This window comes from Balaenoptera borealis (genome assembly GCF_965194805.1).
Source record: "Balaenoptera borealis genome assembly, chromosome: 1".
NCBI lineage: Eukaryota > Metazoa > Chordata > Mammalia > Artiodactyla > Balaenopteridae > Balaenoptera > Balaenoptera borealis.
Window position 1 is genome coordinate 94,479,553 of NC_138860.1, and position 20,372 is coordinate 94,499,924.

The window sequence follows — 20,372 nt, forward strand, 5'->3', positions numbered from 1 at the left end:
ACTTGCTCTGTGAATAAATTTGATATCACCAGGGAGCTTATTGGCAATGCAGACTCTCAGACCCCTACCCAGATCTTCTGATTCAGAATCTGCATTTTAACAAGCTCCTCAGGTGATTCATATGCATATTAAGGTTTGAGAGGTACTACTTGAGAACTCACCTGTTCTATCTGGAGGAAGTAAAATGTAAGTTTGTTTTGTGCAAGAAAAATTACAGCTTCTGTTACTTCTGTATTTTTAAATTATTGTAGTAACAAAGCTAGGATGCACATAGAGGTGGTTGTTTTTTTCTTTTACTGTTCTATAAAACTCAATTGTTTTAACACCAAAAGAGGTAAGTTCATGATAAATAGCAATTGAAGCACCAAGCTGATCCTCAAATTTGATTACTTCTCTCTCAGCAGTTGATATAGGATAACTTTGTAAAGTTGAGTTTCCAATCTAAAGGACTACATATGTATTGATACAGTATGGTATTTTTATAATTCTGTAGGATTATTCAGGTCTAATTAAGTTTTAAATAGTCATTGGTTAATAACAATTTTGACCAAAAAGTTTTAAGTGTTTGTGGAATCTTTTGGTCAGTTAATAGAGAAAAATTAGTGTTCACTTAGAAATTTTTTTTTTTTTTTTTTGCTTAGCTGCTATATCTTGTAATTATTGGCTACTTGAAAACTTTTTTTTAATGGTTTTCAACTTTGAAGTGTGATAGTTCTGCAATAAGTATGCAATCCTTTGCTCTCCTCCTTATAAAAATCCTGTGGCAGCTGATAAACGGATTGAAAATTCAGATATTCTTCTGGTCATTTTATGGACTAAAAGGATTTTAGAGCAAGTGGGGGCCATTTCCAAGCCTTTGTTTTATAGATGAGGAAGGTCACATTTTGGTTGACCTTTCCCAAGGTTAAATAGTGGCAGATCTTCAAAGAGGAATTGTTTTTTCCTCTGTCTCTGAATGGTGTTTAATCCTGTAGGTGAGGGTTTAGCAAATTTTAATGTGCCTATAAAATGCACGTTTTGATTTTGTAGGTCTGGATTGGGGCTTTAGAGTCTGCATTTCTAACAGGCTCCCAGATGACGTTGATGTTGCTGGTCCAAGAATCAACAAGGCTATAAGTGTTAGATTCTATACATGAATTGCAAATAGAAGCAACAAACAACACTAAAGTATATGTGAAGTTAAATGGGGAGTTGTTTTAAATATCACCATCTGAGACTGTTTTCACCTTGTAGTATCTTAAGTAATTGAAGGTTGTATATGGAGATGAAGGGTATGTGGTAGGGGAGGGAGGGGATTGATTTTACACATATGTCTAGCATAATAGGATTTTGTTCTCTTTATCTGGCAGATGTGCGTATTTTAAGTTCTGCTTTTTTTAAAAAAAAACTTCTCCATATGTATAATATTGAAATCTTTTACTGAGGATCATACTCTTTAACTTCAGGTGGTAGTAGAAGTTCTTACAACTGTTACTGTTACCGCTATAAAATGGTAATGTCCACTGTTCCAGAGAAAGTCAGCAAGTGTTATTTCTTCATTGTGTGTTGTGGTAAGGCTTAAAACGGGCTTATTAGGTGTTCCTCATCTTTGAGTAACATAATTAACATGTTATAGTGTACTGCTAGCACTAATTAAGAGAGTAGAACTAGTAGAGTGCTTTGTAGCTTGGTAAATAACTTCGAAACTCTTAAGGAACTACACATCAAGTGTGTTACATAAAAGGAGAAATAAATATTTTAGGTAGCTGACTTTATAAAGCAGCATAAAAATGGTAGGTTCTGGGTTTTTTTTTTCTCATTCTAAGTACAGTTTATAATCAACTCATTTTGACTCACACTGCTATATTTTTAAAGTGGGAATGTCTTTCTGTTCACAGGTCACAAGGTTAGGAAGATTGCTGGCTAGCTTTTTCCTTTCTGTTTTTTAAACAGCCCGAAAAGGCTTCTTCCTGAAACATGAGTTCTGCGTGATAATTACTAACCCCCGCCCACCTGCCACTCCTCCTCCAGGGTTTTTCCATATTGTGTATTTCTAGCTTGGTGTTCTTCTAAGTTTTTCTTTTTTAAAAAGAAGTTTTGTTTGTTTGTTTTCTAGAGCAGTTTTTGGTTCACTGCAAAATTGAGAGGAAGGTATGGAGATTTCCCATATACTCCCTGCTCCCACATATGCATAGCTCCTCCCACTATCAACATACCGCCCCCCCCCCCGCCCCCGCCAGAGTGGTACATACATTACAATTGCTGAACCTACACCGACACATCGTAATCACCCAAAGTTCATAGTTTACATTACAATTCACTCTTGGTATTGTACAATTTATGGGTTTGGACTAATGTATAGTGACAATGTGTCCATCATTATGCTAACATAAAGAGTATTTTCACTGCCCTAAAAATCCTCTTTGCTCTGCTGAATTCTTCCCTTTCTCCCCTTCTCCCAACCCTTGGCAACCACCGATGTTTTTAGTGTCTCCATTGTTTCAACTCTAAAAGAATGTCATATAGTAGGAATCATATAATATGTAGCCTTTGCAGATTGGTTTCTTCCACTTAGTAATATACATTTAAGGTTCCTCCATGTCTTTTCATGGCTTGATAGCTCATTTCTTTTTAGGGCTGAATAATATCTCATTGTCTGGATGTACCACAGTTTATTTATCCATTCACTTACTAAAGGACATGTTGGTTGATTCCAAGTTTTTTCAATTGTGAGTAAAGTGGCTATCTTAACTGATTTATGGCTATCCTTATTAAAAGGTGCGTTATTGGGAGCACAGCTGAGCTTATTTAACACTCAGCAATTGTTATAGTATAACTTTGTAAAGTTGAGTTTCTAATCTAAAGAACTATGTATGTATGGACACAGAGCAATATATATATATTCAAATTTTAAACTTTTATAGATATTATAAATAAATTTAAAAATTTAACGCATGCAAAGCTAACTACTATTTTCTTATAGTCATTATCCCCCTATGTACAAATTGTCCTCCCCTACCCACTGTACCTTCTGATTTTACTCAAGACTGAGTTTTCCCTGTTTGGCATTATGTCTCTTGCTTCCACAGCAGCCTTACTTTTTTTGTTTTTTGCTCTCTACGTACCTCCCTCCAATCCTCATTACACTTACTTCTTCCTCCACTGTGCCCCCAACGCATTCTTTGGGAAGTGGTAGAACTCAATTTGTTCTTTGCTTTCAGTGGCATTTCCAGGCCAGAGTTTCTCAAATATGCCAGATCCTAAGAATAATCTGGGGTTGCTAGTTCCAAACACATATTTAGAATCTCAGGTTCCATTCCTGGAAATTTTCATTCATTAGGTCTGGAGTGAAGCCTGAGATAAATTCAATTCCTATGATCAGACAAGTTTAAGAAACACTGTTTTAAGCTGTATGCCATCTACCAATACTCACATTCCCTTCATTTGACCAGTAGATACAATCCTCTTAGAATTTCATAGAATCATAAACCAAGGGCTTTTGGAGATAATCTTGTCTAACTTCTACCTAGTGCAAATGTTTTTGAAAATCAGTTTTGGATTGATATTTATTCAGGAGCTTGTCTCTTCATAACGTTTCATAAGGCCTCCAGTGGGCCCTCAGCATTGTGTAGGAAACTTCTTTTCTTTGGTCAACTTGCTTGCCTTTTCTTCATGATGATTGTTCAGACTTTTTATCTGTATACATCTTTTCTGCATTCCCTCCTGTTACGGTAGAGAAGCTATCTCACCTCCTCCTCAGAAGTTAATCCTTCTGCCTGTGTTCTGGATTCTATCCCTCACCCTGTTTAGGATTTAAAAAAAATTGTCACAAAGTATACATAGCATGAAATTTACTATTTAACTATTTTAAAGTATTCACTGGCGTTAAATACTTTTGCAGTGTTGTGCAACCATCACGACTGTCTGTTTCTAGGACTTTTTCATCATCCCAAACAGAAACTCTATACCCATTTGCTTAGGACCTTAACTCACCCCCATCCCATCTTTACCCCTTCCATTCCCATATAAAGAAAATTGCACATGATTTTAAGTGAATTCCTGCTTTATATGTTTCCTTTATTTTTATTAAAAGAATGTTTTTTTTTCTCCCCAGAAGTCAGTCTTTATTCTGAATATGAGGTTTATCATTTCTGTATATCTTCTAATAGTTTGCTATGCATGTATGAATGTATAAACAATGTATATAACAATTCTGTGTGATTTAACACTTTATAAATAGTATACTGCATGTATCATTCTACAGATTGCTTTGGTTCAACATTGCTTTTGAGAATTATGTTGATACATGTAATTCTAGTTAGTTCATTCATTTTAACCACTATATTTTTTTTGTTGTGTGACTATATCACTTTATTCTCCTGTTTTTGGACATTTAACATGTTTACAGTTTTGTAATATTACTGCGTTGAAGTAAGAATATATTTACAGGTCTATCCTGAGATGTATTGATATATCTTGTATATATCCCACGTATCCTATACATGTATATCCTGGGATTTCTGTTTGCCTTTTTCTCCTCTTCCGGGATTCCATGACTATTCTGTTGCCTCATTTCAGTGACTCAAATGAGACCTCACATGTCTGAAAAGACTTTCTTCTACCATTACATTTGATTGGTAGTTCAGATAGGTGTGGAATTCTAGGTTGGAGGTCATTTTTCTGCAGATTTATAAAGGTGTTACTCCACTGTCTTTATTTAAGCTTCTAGTGTTGCTACTGAGAAATCCAATGTCAAGTTGTCCTGTTTTTTCTCTCTGGAAGTTTCAAAACCTCTTTCCTATAAAATTTCAAAACACTGAGAATAATGTGTCTTTAGATGGGTCTTTTGTTTGTTGTTTTTTGATTTTTAATTTATGAAATATTTCAGACATATAAAGAGGGGTAAAGAATAATAACAAACACCTGTGTTCTTACCACCTGGCCCAAGGCATAAAGCATCACCAGTGTAGTTGAAAGCTACCTGCAACCTCTGTGATTTTCTCAGATCTCATTGGAATGAGTCTTTTTTTTATTCACTCTGTTGAACGTTTAGGTTTTTTCAACGTGGGAATGCATATCCTTCCGTTTGGGTAAATTTTCTATTATTTCTTTGTTAATTTCCTTACCTCAGTTTTCCTGTCTTTTTTTTCTAAAACTTTTGAGTTGGGTGTTAGGCCTCCTGGCTAAACCTTTAATTTTCTTATCGTTCCTTTTATTTTTCTTTGTCTTTTTATTCTACTTTCTGGGGAGATTTTACTATCTTCTTTTTCTCTTGTTGATTTATTTCAGCTGTAATACTTTGAATTTAAGAGCTTGTTCTTATTTTTTGTTTTTTTCATTTAAAAAAATAACTTTCCTGTTTTTATTTCATGGATGCAATATCTTCTTTGATCTCTCTGATGATATTAATTATACTTGTTTTGAAATTTTCTTTTATGCTCTAAGGTGTCTCTTTCATCAAGTTCATTTTTGCTTGTCTTAATCTTCTGTTTGTGTTAGTTATTTTCTTCAAACATCTGGTGATCTTTTTATGTTTAAATATGAGTCAGTACAAAACTGATTAGAAACTCTGTGAACAGAGCTAATAGGACTTATCATTTGATGACTGGGTAGGGAATCTGGCCATATCATTGTAGAAAAGCCCCCGATATCAGCATTTAGAGGTCTTTTCTTTGGGGCTTTTAATTTTTACAGCTGAGAATCTGCCACATTTTTGCCAGAGGAGCAGAGTAGCTAATACCCTTCTCTGCTAGAATTCTTGGAGCTGAACTATGAAAGTAGGTAGGTGATTTCATCGTTAAAATATATGGAATTTTAATTCCCTCTTTTCAGTATACTGGGTCTCTTCCATACTTGTGCCTGGTATTTTTGTTTCTATAGTCTTCTGGTTAACTTCCTCCACAAAACAGATAGGATAAGAAAGAGTATAGGAGGGGGAGGTGGAAGGTAAGTAAGTGGAGGGGTCTGACTGACTCTTAAACAGACTTCAAACCCATCTCCTTTGTTTTAGTTCTATGCCTCGTTCCCCACCTTCTGTGATACTTAGCCTTTCCATGATTTTGTAGCACGAACTTGCTTTTTGGGTATCTTCTATACAGGTACTCAGTGTTCAAAGTTCTCCGTCTGCTAATTCCCCTGTACGTTTTTTTAACCTTCAAAAAATGTTTTGATAACTTGTATCTATCATTTTTGCTTCTGTTCTGTTTGAGCTTTTGGAATTTATAGCCTTTCTGTTTTACTCTCACTTGAGTGGGGTTTTGATAAGGAATATAAATAAATCATATGTTCCATCTGCCTTGTTTAACTAGCAGTCTTCTTCACCTTTACCAAACTCTTTGCGTTAGCATTAAAACATCACACAAGAGAAGACATAAATGGAAAGATACAGCACATTCTTGGATTAAGAAGAACCAACATCAAAATGACGATTTCCCCTAAATTATAAATTGAACATAATCCCAGTAAAAATACCAATAGTTGTTTTGTTCGGGACAGTCACCTGACTTGGAAGTTTATATGAAAAAATAAACAGACAAGAACAGCCAGGAAAACTTTGAAAAAGAAAAGCAATGATGGAGGAGTGCCCTATCAGATACCAATACATTCTTTTTTTTTTTAATTTTTTAATTTTTTAATTTTTTTCACACACACACACTGTATTTTATTTTTACAAGAGATAAATAGACTGACACCAAGCATTGTACATGGATGACCACAACAAAAGCAACAATGATTGCAATTACCAAACATGAAACACACTCATACTATGTCATAATATTGACATTCAGTCCAGTAATCCTCCACTGTAACAGCTCCTTTACTTTGCAGTGAGAATTGATTTTTATATTCTTTGCCTCTGAATCCTTGTTGGATTTTTTTTTTTTTTAATTCAGACAGAAAGTCACAAAAATTATACTCATCCTCATCAGTTCACTCAGTCCCATGTAATTAATTTTTTTTTTTCATCTTGATCTTTTGTTAGCACTTTTATGAGTTCATCAGTTTTTCATTAGAGTTCTGAAAATGCTTATTCATTCAGTTCAGCAGTACAGTCAGTTACCAGAAACCTGTACTTGTCAGAGTCTTTTCCATGAATTTCTTAAAGATGAAACCCTTTTATAGGAACATATTTGCAAAAGCATCAGAGTACACACAGAACTGTCTGTAAATGACAAAAGACTTAAAAATGACCACAGTTAAAAATTTGATGAAAGTTCATAATAATGCAGTTGACAAGAAAATTAGTTATTTCTGAGATATACATTTTAAGGTAATAACTAGGATTATGACTTATAACATTATACCAGAACATATAAGATTTTTAGACATTCAGACATTATATGAAATTTCAGACATTATATGAAATTTCTAAAAATCTTGTATTTGTATGGAAATATGTATGGAAATATGTTAATATAAATGTTTCAGACATTACATGAAATTTCTAAAAATCTTATATGTTCTCTGACCGCTTAACAACTCCTTTACATTGCTTTTTGTCAACTTTTCTTTCCCTTTTTTTTTTTAATTTGGAGCTTTCCAAGACCCCTGTTCTTTGGACTCCGTATTTTCTCTAGTCAGGTCTCTTTTAAGACTAAAGTTCCAATTACTGACAATGACTAGGATTTGTATCCTCAGTACCCATCTCTTCTGATTTCAGCAAATTACCACAAACATAGTACCTTCAGACAACAAAAATTTAGTCTCTTACAGTTCTGAAGGCGCTGAAGGAGAATCTTTTTGTTTGTTTGCTTGTTTTTTTGTTTTGCGGGGTTTTTGTTTGTTTGTTTTGTGCCCCGCCCCCCTCACACTTCTAGTGGCCATCTGTATTTCCTGGCTTGTGGTCCCTTCCTCCATCTTCAAAGTGCATCAATCCAATCTCAGCTTCTATCACCAAGTCACCTTCTCCTTTCTGTGGTGAAATCTCCCTCTGCTTCCTTATGACAACTGTGATTACGTTTGGGCTCACCTGGATAACCCAGGATATCTTGCCGTCTCCAAATTCTTAATTTATTCACAGCTGAAAAGTCCTTTTGCCATATAAGATAACAGTCACAGGTTCTAGGGATTAAGACCTGGATATCTTTGGGAGCCGTTATTTCGCCTACTACACACTTCAAGCTCATCATGTCCCAAACTGAAGATATCACCTCCCCACCCAAACTTGGTCCTCTCCTCCAGTAGGAAGAGTGCTTTCTCTATGTGGTTGCAAAGGGCAGAACCTGCAAGACATCCTTGACACTCCTTTCTCTTCTCTATCATATCTAACTTTCTCCAAGTCCTTACAATTTTATCTTATGGTTATTTTTCAAATCTTTAAAAAATCAACTCCACTGATGTTAGCTTAGTTGGTTGTTTCTTATTTGGAATATTATAGAAACTTCCTAACTAGTCATTTCTCTTTCAGTGTCCCTTTGAGAAAACAAAAACAAAACCAAACCCCAAGCCCCCCTAAAAAAACAAAGGCAAATCTATTAACTTCCCTTTTACTACTTTGAATACTTCAGTTATTCCCCCAATTCTTAATGTGGTCTTCAAGGCTTTCCATAATCCAGCCACAGCTTGTTTCTCCAGTCTCATCTTCGTTTTTCTCTTTTGTTTTCTGTGTTTAGCATCATTAGCTTTTTTCTAGACCCTGAAAAGGGTGATGCTTAAGGGATTTTATTTCTGTTAAACTTGTTCTACAGATTTTAATTCAGTGTTACTTTGAGGAACAGTTTATCCCCTAGATCAGCATCCCATGTTCTCTTTTATAGTATCCTACAAGTGCCTGAAGACTTGTCACAGTTTATAATTAAATATTTGTTTAGTATATGCCTCTCTCTACTAGACTGTAAATTTCCAGGGGCCAAGGATGGGTCTGGTTTGCTGTATCTGTGTTTAGGACAGTGTCTGCATATAATATACAGTAAACTTTTATTAAATGAATGATACTGGCTTTCCTGTAATTCTTGTTCTTTATTTAAGGCTATATAAGTCTACTCTTCTGTGATAAGCTTCCAAGTATTTGAAGATTATTGTGTCCCCACTTTAATCATTTCAAGTCAGATACTTTTGAAATATTTTAAATTTCATCACTCTTCCTCCAATCTGTATGGTTTCCAAGTCACTAATCATCTTGATTGTTCTCTTTCGGGTGTGCTCTTGTAATAGACTTTTTTTTTTAGCCCAGAGCAGGAGATAATGCTCCAGATGTCATCTGTGCAATATGGAGTATTGCCTCCCTTAGTACAAAGTATACAAGATATAGGCTAAACCACCATAACAAAGAGATCGCACATACAGTAGCGAGGACAAAATAAGTTTCTTTCTCAAGTAACAAGCCCAGAGGTAAGCAGCTGTGTTCCATGATGTCATCTAGGATTCTCCTTTCCTTCTATCTTTAAGTTTTGCCATTTCCTTTGGTGTTGTCATGTGCATGGTTGAACTTGGCCCTCAGAAGAGAGAAAGAGGAAATGGAGAGCAAGCCACTTAATTACATATGCTCTAGAAATTGCATATGTGACTTGTGCTAACATCTCATTGGCCAGAACTTAGTCACAGACCACACTTAGCTGCCAAGCAGCCATATGCCCAAGAAGTTCTGTTCCTTAGAAAAAAAAAAGGTGGGGGGGTAGAATAGATACTGGGGGATAATTAGTAATTTGTTTGTTTGGCATTAGTGTCACACAGTTGGTACATGTTGAATTTCTGGCCATAAATGTTGTCCATCTTCTAACTTGTGCTGTTAGTTTTTTAAATACATCACAAACATTAACATTTGTTAAATTATTTTATATAAGTGATAGATACTGTTAATCAGCTTTACTGCTATTACCTTTTTTTTGGCCACAATTGAATGGCTGATTATTTCTAGACTCAGCAAACTTACATTCGGCAATTTCTCCTCTTCAGGTTTACTTTCTCTTTCCAAATAGGAAAGGATGCTTTATATTTATTCATGTCACATATTAATTATCCTAGGTGTTTGCATTTTTACATTGTCTTCGAGTTCAGTGCTACACAGAATTTAGTGGTACTTAAATTAGGTAATCTTGGAGTACTGTATAAAAATGTTAATTCAGTCTCACTTTGTGTGCAGAATTTAAAGTAATGTGAATTCCTTCAAATTAATAATGCATTAAGAGTTGTATAGTCTCAAAGCTAGCAGGCCACATAAGTTGGTGAAAACTACCACATGGCAGTGTACTTCTTCAAGATTGGTCTCTTAAGTTATGTGAGATTTAAATTGTGACACATCTTTAGGACATTTACCACATAGCTTGAAAGCCTTTGTTGGAAGGAATTTCTGATAATTGGGAATAGTTGGGGGAGGTATTTGGAGGAGACTGGTATTTCTTTTATTAGCCCTGAAAGCATACTATTCCTAGAACTTGTACTAAAGTTAAATTCTGCTTTAGTTGTTTTAGGGTGCTTGGCTTAGAAAGGTTAGAATAATGCTTACTTAGAAAAGCTTCCTTATCTCTATGTCCCATAATCATCCTCTTTCCCAGACTGCCTCCCCTGGCTTTTAACAGCATGATGATCATACAAACGAATGGAAGGTAATTCATACAAATATATGCAAGGTAATTCTGGCCTGGGCGGTTGCTGTTTAAGGATCACCTAAGGAGATTTTTGGGGAAAGATTTGTAAGGAATTAAGAAATCTCTGCTATTTGATAACAATATCTCAGACCTTTTTTTGGTGTGTGTGTATGTGTGGGATGACATTAAATTGTCTATGGAAAAAAAAAAACAGTGGGATGATTCTGAAAATGCTGCTAAAAAACTAGCACTAAAGAACTGTGTAAGAAATACTAGACGGTCATTTATGCTTTCTATTGAGGCAAAAGAGGTGGTATTTGAAACAGTAAGAAGTGATTCTTAAAAAAATTTTTTTTTGACTGTTCAATAGAGACCCACCATTTAAAAGTATAATTATATGTTAGGCTTTTCAACCTAATCTGCATCTTACCTGAGGTAGAAAATGCTAGGTTACTGATCCAAGGTGGAAATCCTGGTTAGAATCCAGCATTTTTAGTCTCGTCATCTGTATGCACAGGATCTGTCTCTACATTTGAGAAACATTCATTCCGAATTGGAGGTAGGAATATAAAGAACATACATGAAAATGACTAGAAGAATAATATCAGCTTGTGTTGAATCAATTGGTAGATTCTGTTTGAAAGTTAGGATTCTCTGGGCTGCAAATTTGTATAGAATATGCCCTAAGTTTACTAGAGTTGGTACAGAGAAAATGTCTGTGCTTGCAGGTAACATTAGATTATGAAGGGATATCAGGAAGGCTTTCAGAAGAAAAATCTTGAACTCATCTTTGAAAATTAAGATTTAGGTTGACAGAAAAGAGGACATTCCAAGAAGGGCAGATTCAAGAGAAAAATCACTACAGATAGATACAAGTATGGCATAAGTTGGTTAGAGAAAAATATCAGCCTGCCTAGGGTGGAGGATCTTATATGGAAGTACTGGGAGATTGGATTTAATAACAGTCAACCTGGTATCTGGCCTGATGTGAAGGCTTTCAAGCTAGGGAGTACAAAATGAATATGGAAGATTAATTTGACAGTAGTCTTTTTTTTTTCCCCCTGCCCTGTCAGTTTAACTGTTTATTTACTGATTTTTTTTCCTAATAAAGATCACTTTAAAGTGTTCACAAAGTTCAAAAATCATCATTCTCAGAGAAGTTTATCTCAATGTTTTCAGTATTTCCTTGAGACGTTGGACCATGGACTAACTTTCACCTTGAAATTTCTGTTTATGGTTCATATATCAATGTATTTGTCAGTGTGCTAGGGTGCCTTTCTGTAACTATTGACTTTATCCAAGGTACTGACCGTTGAATTCTTAGCATGTAGAAGAAATAGCAACATTGGAAACAATACCCTATCCTGATTCTTATGTTATAGTGTACTTCAGTCCTTTCTCCCCCCCCTCTTTCATTTTATCTCAGGTCAACAGGACATACTGCTGTGGCACCTACCGAGCAGGTCCTATGCGGCAGATAAGTCTTGTTGGAGCAGTAGATGAAGAAGTTGGTGATTATTTCCCAGAGTTCCTTGATATGTTAGAAGAATCACCATTTCTGAAAGTGAGTGTTTTTCAGGTTATTAAAGTTCTGATCATTACTTAAATGGACACTTTCCATTAAAAAGTTTTAAGCTAATCTTATCTATTAAAATTTTTTTATCCAATGTTTTGAGTAGAAATGTTTAGAAAATTATTGGTGTAAAATACTTAACTTCAATTATTCTTTTTTACATATAAATTACTGTCTAATACATTTTTTTCTTCATACACACACACAAAATAACCTTAGAGCTTTCTTTTGGGTGTGAGGGGTTAACTTGTAAATAGTCTAAAAAATTTTTTTAACGTGACTTATTCTTCTGACTTCCAGATGACTTTGCCATGGGGTACACTTTCTAGCCTTCGACTCCAGTGTAGGTCCCAGAGTGATGATGGGCCTATCATGTGGGTAAGGCCAGGAGAGCAGATGATCCCTACAGCAGATATGCCAAAGTCACCCTTCAAAAGACGACGGTAAACATTTATTTTTCTCAAATAAGCAGAAGCACTTTTTTTTATTTGGTTGCTTATAGAGATGATTGAGACTTGAGCACAGTTTCAAAACCATTTTTCTAAATTATTTGAAGAGCTATCTTAAGTAAATCTTCCAGCTGTCAGTTCCTTAGTCCAGTGAACTCATTACACAGTTTCCAGAGTGAGGCATCCTTCCAAAAAACAAATTTCATTTTCACTTCTTTTCTTAAAACCTGGGTCCTAACTGCCTGCAAGATAAAGGTCTAAACTCCTTTGTGTGGTTTACAAGGATCTTTTCTAATCTGGCCCTAACAGTATCTCTTCTAGGTGTATCTGCTTTTAGTCTGCTCCAGTCATACTGAATTCAGTTTCCAAACCATGGTCTTTCACAACTCTGTGCTTTTGCACTGCTCTTTTTACTTGGAATGGCATCCCTTCCTCCATCTTCCTCTCTACCTGGCAAACTCTTAATGAATTTTCAAAACTTAACTTGTATGTCACTTCCTTTGTGAAGCTTTTCTTTGTTCCCTTAGATTTAGTCATTCTCTTCTCTGTGCTCACACATCATTCTGTTCATTAATGATCTGTTTACATGTTTTTGGTTTTTACTATAAATTTTAACCTTTCTGAGGACAGTCTAATTCTTCTCTGTCTTCATTAACATAGCAAGTGATCAGTATTTACTGAATGAAACCAATGATGTATTCTCCTACAGCAATTCATATTGGCCTAACATTGTTTCAGACAAAATTTATTTTGTTTAAAACAAATGTAGATTAACTTATTCTAGGACTATGAAAAAATCTCATTTAATGGGACTGAAAATTAGCAACTCAAAAAATAGCAACTCAAAATAAGTACCCAAAAGTGAGTTTTAATGGACTAGGCTAGACCTTACCTTAAAGCTCATGGGAGAATAATACTAGAGCTAAGTATGGAATAACCTTAGGTACTTGAGATAATCATGAAAATACTTTGTAAAAACTATTTATGAATGCAAGGTGGTGGCATGGTAGAACATGGCAGTAAACCAAAACTTCTGTACATTGCTAGACCATAGCAGTTTTTGTACATCATGATGATGAATCTTGATATTCTAAATTCTTAAGTATTGTATACATTTTTTATTCTATAATCCTTCCCAAAAGGAAATGACCATTGTTTGTTTCCTGATTATTATAAACTTAAAAAAAAAAAAAAAGATAATAGAAAAAAGTAAAAAGGCAAAAAATATCTATAATCCTACCCATTTAGGCACATTAACCTTTCAAATTTTGGTCCATATATACTCATAAATTTTCTTTTTACACAGATTAACTCATTCTTTACATGATGTTTACTTTAAAACTTGTTTTTTTTTCCCCCCTTAGGTTTACGTGTTATATTAAGATGCAGCCATATCATCATTTTTAAATGACTATGTAGTTTTGACTGTATGGTTGTATCAAGATTTATTTAACCAATTCTTTTTTCTTTTTTTAATAAATTTATTTAATTTATTTATTTTTGGCTGTTTTGGGTCTTCATTGCTGCACGTGGGCTTTCTCTAGTTGCAGCGAGCGGGGGCTACTCTTCTTTGCGGTGCGCGGGCTTCTCATTGTGGTGGCTTCTCGTTGCGGAGCATGGGCTCTAGGCATGCAGGCTTCAGTAGTTGTGGTGCACGGGCTCTAGAGCGCAGGCTCAGTAGTTGTGGCGCAGGGCTTAGTTGCTCTGTGGCATGTAGGATCTTCCTGGACCAGGACTCAAACCTGTGTCCCCTGCGTTGGCAGGCGGATTCTTAACCACTGAGCCACCAGGGAAGCCCTAACCAATTCTTTATTAGTGTAAATTGTTTCCATTTTTTTCAATATAAATGGTGTTTAGACAGACATGACAGTGGTGTGCTGGAGCCAGTTTGTACCAGCTCACAGGGCATTATTAGCCTCGCAATTCCACATTGAGTGAGGTCACATTAGTAGCTTGAAATTGGCCATGTTGTGAGTATTTATACCACAGAAATCAGCATATCAGCTACAAATGAGCCATCTCCCCCCCAAAGCCAATTGTTAAACATGTATGGCACATCATTGATTGTGGCCGGCTGGGTGGTTGGTTGATAGGTAGGTAGGTAGATAATATCTTTGCGCATGTGCCTGTTTATTTTCTTAGTGGAAATTACTAAAGGCTCAAAGTATATATACATTTCTAATTGACTTCCAGAAATGTACCAGTTTATATTCCCACCCATGTAGTAAAATAGTACCCTTTCCCCCATACCCTCCACTAACATTCTCTTTAACTTTGTTGATCTGATTGGACAAAAATGTGTTATTCTAATTTGTTTTTCTTTGAGGCGTTTGTATTTCTTCTTTTGTGATTCCCTCTTAATTTTCTTTACTCATATTTCTGTTGGGATGTTTTTCGTTTGTAAAAATCCCTATGTATTGTAACTATTAACTTTTTTTTCCTATGTTACAGGTTTTTCTCATTTTTTAATTTTAGCTTATGTTTTTTCTTTACTCATAATTTTTTTCAGTTTCTTTTTTCTTTACTCACAGAGAGTTTTATTTATATGTTGTCAGATCTGTCTTTTCCTCTGAGGTTTCTTTTTTAGTGGCAAACTTAGAAAGGCCTTTTCTCATTTAGTGTTATAAAATACTCACCTACATTTCCTCCTAGTACATCTGTGATTTCAGTATTTACATATTTTATCTACCTGGTATTGATTTCAGTATAGAGGGAGAAATTTAGTTTAATATTCTTTCCAAGTAATTAGGCGGTTGTAGCAACATCGTTTGTTTAATAATTTATTATTTCTCAACTAATCTGAGGTGCTATCAAATTTTATTTCTCTTGGGATTAAATATTCTTAAGAGGGGCATTCAAAAGCACTTTGAATTAGAGTGAATACATCAGAACTTAAAAAGTAATGTCATCTTTTTGTGTTAATGAGAATGCCCTGCTAATTCATATTCTGCTTTAAAACCATAATTAGGCTTTATGTGCTTTGTCAATAGATGTATTCTAATATTTGAAAGCCAATAAATGGCATTTAAAATGTTATGGGTAGGTATGTTTACTGCAGATCCATCTAGTAGGCTAATATTCATATTCTAAGGTTCCAATGGTTTGTTATCACTCAAAGGAATAATATACAAAAGGATCTTTCTTTTCTGTATTTCACCTAGATACTGAAAATCATGCCACTTTTTAGCTTGGTTCATACTTGGATCATGCTGATTTTTTTTTTTTTTAATTCTGTTTTTCTTGTAGTTTCCTTCTTTGTTTTTAATATAAATTTATTTATTTATTTTTGGCTACATTGGGTCTTCGTTGCTGCACGCGGGCTTTCTCTAGTTTGCAGCAAGCGGGGGCTACTCTTCGTTGCAGTGCGCGGGCTTCTCATTGCAGTGGTTTCTCTTGTTGCAGAGCATGAGCTCTAGGGACATGGGCTTCAGTAACTGTGGCTCGCGGGCTCTAGGGTGCAGACTCAGTAGTTGTGGCGCACGGGCTTAGTTGCTCCGCGGCATGTGGGTTCTTCCCGGACCAGGGCTCAAACCCATGTCCCCTGCGTTGGCAGGCGGATTCTTAACCACTGTGCCACCAGGGAAGTCCTTGCTGTAGTTTCTGATTGCCTTTTTTTGAGGTGATACCATACACTTCTCTTGACCATATCCCTAATTATTTTCTATTCTGTTTATTGCTTAAGATACATTACTTTTTTCTAGAATCACACTGACCTCCTCTATGACTTTGGCTATTGCTTTTTTTTTTTTTTTGGCTGTTGCTTTTTTATATAGCCTCTTTTTGGGGGAGAATGTTGGTAGTTACATTGCATTCTTTGCTTTTATCATACCCTCAAGAATGCAGAATTTCAATCATACTGTCTGCTGTAACACATCACTTTTTACCTGGAAATCTTTTGGAGCTCTGTGTTTTCTTACTTCAGTGTGAAAAGCTTATTTCACAGTTATCTACCATTTGATGTTTCTTCTGCCTTAACCTGTGGTTGTCTTCTTTCTGGGTTTATTTCTTTTCCTTGCTTGACCACATACTCAAGTTATAGTCTATGAAAAGGAAGGTATTGAGTCATCATATGTCTGAAAATATCTTTTTCTGTCATTAAATATGATTGATAGTTTAGCTGTAGTCCAGAGGTTGTATTTTCTCTTAGGATTTTTTTTAGCATTGCCCCAGTGTCTTCTGGTATCTAATATTGTTTATGAGAAGTCTTAATGCCAGTGTAATTATTGTTCTTTTGTAAGTAACCTATTTTCTTTTCCTCTCTGGAAGCTTAATTTCATAATGATACGTCTTTGGGCTTTTAATTCTTATTTTTTAATCCTTTTTATTGTTTGGTGGGTACCTTAAACTGAAAGATTCATGTCTCCTTTCATTTCTGGGAATTTTTCTTGCTTAGTTGCTTCAGTAATCTCTTCATTTTCACTATTATTTCTTTCTGAAACTACTGTTGGCTGAATAATAGATCCCTCAGTTTGATTATCCTCGTATTTCTTATTAATCTTTTTGCTTTCAATTTTGGGACACTTACTTGACTTTTGTCTTCTGACAAAATCCTTACATTTCAGCATTGTATATTTTGGTCTTTGTCAGGCTGCTGTAGGCTGTTTTCACATATCTGGTGATTCTTGGTTGACCCGTTCGAATTTAGGAACACAGCATTGGGCTTACTGGGCATTCTATTTATATTTCAGTGAGGCTTGTCAATAGATAGGTTTCACTTCAGAGTTAACAGGCATAGAAGTGGGCATTAAAGGATATGTCCAAATACCAGAGGATTACGTTAGTTCTATTCATATGGTAAGTTCAATGTGTTTAGAGAAGAACATGCAGGATTTTTTTGGCTGAAAGTTTATCAGGATGCTTTTGGTTATAAGCAACAAAATTGATTCAGACTGGTTCATAAAATAAAATGTTATCCTGTATTTCAAGAAGTTCAGAGGGGTTGACTCTGAACCATGTAGTCAAATGACTGAGTGCTGTCATCAAGGAAACAGATCTTTTCCTTTTCTCTCTTCTGTCATTCTCTTTGCCTAGGCTTTGTATTTACAATGGCTTCCATTATGGTTGCTGGATGGCTATAGCAGTTCTAGGTATCACATCTGGATCTGGTTATATCTAAAAGAAGAGATTGTCCTTTACTTCTTTTTTAGGAGCCAGCAATCTTCGCAGAATTCTTAGCAGATTTCCTCTCATATTGCTAGCCAGAATCGATCAGTTCATGCTCATTCCTAAATCATTCACTGGCAAGGGGCATGAGCTTAGCATAATTTGCCAGAACTCATCAGGATCTACCTCTGGAGCTTGTGAATGAGGTTCCATATAGGGTAGGAGCAGATACCTAATAAAAATCAGAGTTCTTTCAGAGAAATTAAGATGACAGATGGATGCTGGTGGGTCACCCACAGTCTTCTGCATGAGGGTAAATGCCAGACTGTCCAAATTTCTACCACTAGGGTGGCATGCGACAGGTTTATGTGCAGATTTCACTTTATTTGCTCCCTTCTCAACCTTCCTTCTGTCCATTTGACTTCCTTTCTGTCCATTATCATCATACTAGCCTCTTTTGCTGCCATTCCTTTCTTGTATAGTCTAGACCTGTGGCTTTCTCTGCTCAGTTTCATTAATCCAAGACACTTTTAATCATTTTTCATCTTCCAGAAATGTGTTGCTCTTGTTCATTCACTAATTCATTTCCTTTGTTGCTTCATATTCATATTATATTTGAGCACATAAAAAAGCAGAAGATAATATAATAAACTCCCATGTATTCAGTATCAACAGTTATCAATTCATAGCCAGTTCTGTTTCACCTATACTCCCATCCATTCTCCCACTATTCTCCCCCACCCCTACCACATTAGTTTGAAGCCTTTTACTTCTCTTTTAACGTGGAAGGAGATCGTGTAGTTGCTCAGGTTGCCATATTGAATTAAGTCTAGTAGAATGCTTAGAGACTTAAAAATGACTCAGGGTAAAGAGACATACAGCCTTGAACTCTGAGCTGTATTTTCTGTTGCTAGACAACTAAATTTTATATATTCAAACACTACAATTGTGCCAAATCAAAGATGCAGCTTCTATATTATTGTGACATACTGAGAGAAGAAGGTAATCACATTCAGCATTACACTATAGCGTGTTAAATGCTGATGATCGAAATCATTGAACCCTTTTCAGCCCTCATCTTATTTAAAATTTGGTGTTTTAGTAGACTTTTTGCCTTACTGCTGTTAATACTTTTTTTCCCCTCTTTGCTTCAAAACCAAATCAACTACAGATCAATGAATGAAATTAAAAATCTCCAGTACCTACCTCGGACCAGTGAACCCCGTGAAGTCCTCTTTGAAGATAGGACAAGAGCTCATGCTGATCATGTAGGTCAGGGGTTTGACTGGCAGAGTACGGCTGCTGTTGGGGTTTTGAAAGCTGTACAGTTTGGTGAATGGTAAGTTAATGGAACTCAACTGCAAGATTGGTTACTGTTGTCTTAAGAAAATGTGGACTCAATTTGAAAGGTTGGGGACAGTTTTTTAAAAATTATGGTAAAATGCACATAAACTAAAATTAAAATCTTAACCATTTTTAAGTGTACAGTTCAGTAATGTTAAGTATATTCATGTTGTTGTGAAACAGATCTCTAGAACTTTCTCATCTTGCAAAACTGTAACTCTGTACCCATTAATCAATAACTCCCTTTTCTCCTCTCCCCCAGTTCCTGGTAAACATCATTCTACTTTCTGTTTCTATGAATTTGACTACTTTAAATACCTCATATAAGTGGAATCAAACAGTTGTTGTTTTTTTGTGATTGACTTATTTCAGTTAGTATGATATCCTCAAGGTTCATGCATATTGTACCATGTGTCATAATTTCCTTACTTTTTAAGGCTGAATGGTATTCCATTATATGTATATGCCACATTTTGTTTGTCCATTTATCTGTCAGTGGACACTTGGGTTGCTTCCACCTTTTGGCTGCTATGAACAAATATCTCTTCATGTCCATGCTTTCATTCTTTTGGATATATACCCAGAAGTGGAATTGCTAGATCATATGGTAATTTGTTTTTTAATTTTGGGAGGAACTGCTATACTGTTTTTCATAGAGGTTGCACCCTTTTACACTCAGTTGGGGCCCAGTTTAAACAAGGCTCAGAACATATTTAAAAACTGTATTTTACTTTGTTTTTTGTTTTTGTGCCTTCAGGGCCTTCAATATTGCTGTAGAGTTTGATCGGACGTTAGAGTTTGACTGAATTATAGTTCAATCACAGGTTAAGTATTTCAAGTTGAAGATCATTTAGCTTTTTTCCCCTCTCTACTTTGAAAGCTGGAAGGTGTGACAATTGTGTGGCTGAGATGTATTCTGTCCATTTCTTTCCATCCTGATAATGACATTATAGGGTGACATGGAGATGGTGGGGCAAAGTGGTTAGAGGATTCAAATGCATCTAGTTTAGAATAAAACTGTTTTTAGTCATTGATGTTTTAGTTTTATAACAACTAATTTTAATTTTGAAAAAAAATGCTTTATTGGTGTTTTACTTTTTTTTAAATTGACTAAAGAAACAAATGTATGCTTCGTCCTTAGGAGTTATGTGTCTATTTCTTTGCTAGTATAGCAGTTCCAGGAACGGGAAGATTGAAATTTGTCATCATTTTCCATTATGAGATGCTTGTTTCTAAAGCTTAATTTTGTTAATTTTAGGAGTGACCAACCTCGCATAACCAAAGATGTGATTTGTTTTCATGCTGAGGATTTTACTGATGTTGTACAGAGACTTCAGTTGGACCTTCATGAACCTCCAGTTTCCCAGGTAATAACTTTTGCTTTTTTATTACTCTTTG

General features: G+C 35.4%; 1 protein-coding gene across 2 annotated transcripts in view; it reads left to right on the forward strand.

The window, feature by feature from the left end:
• RSBN1 (round spermatid basic protein 1) overlaps window positions 1-20,372 on the forward strand; it is a 42,601-nt gene that overhangs the window by 16,995 nt on the left and 5,234 nt on the right. For both annotated transcript variants that reach the window (XM_082379832.1, XM_082379833.1), the window contains 4 exons: window positions 11,932-12,069; window positions 12,379-12,521; window positions 18,802-18,969; window positions 20,233-20,341. In XM_082379832.1, coding sequence (XP_082235958.1) covers window positions 11,932-12,069; window positions 12,379-12,521; window positions 18,802-18,969; window positions 20,233-20,341 — 558 coding nt within the window. The remainder of the gene's footprint in view (window positions 1-11,931; window positions 12,070-12,378; window positions 12,522-18,801; window positions 18,970-20,232; window positions 20,342-20,372) is intronic.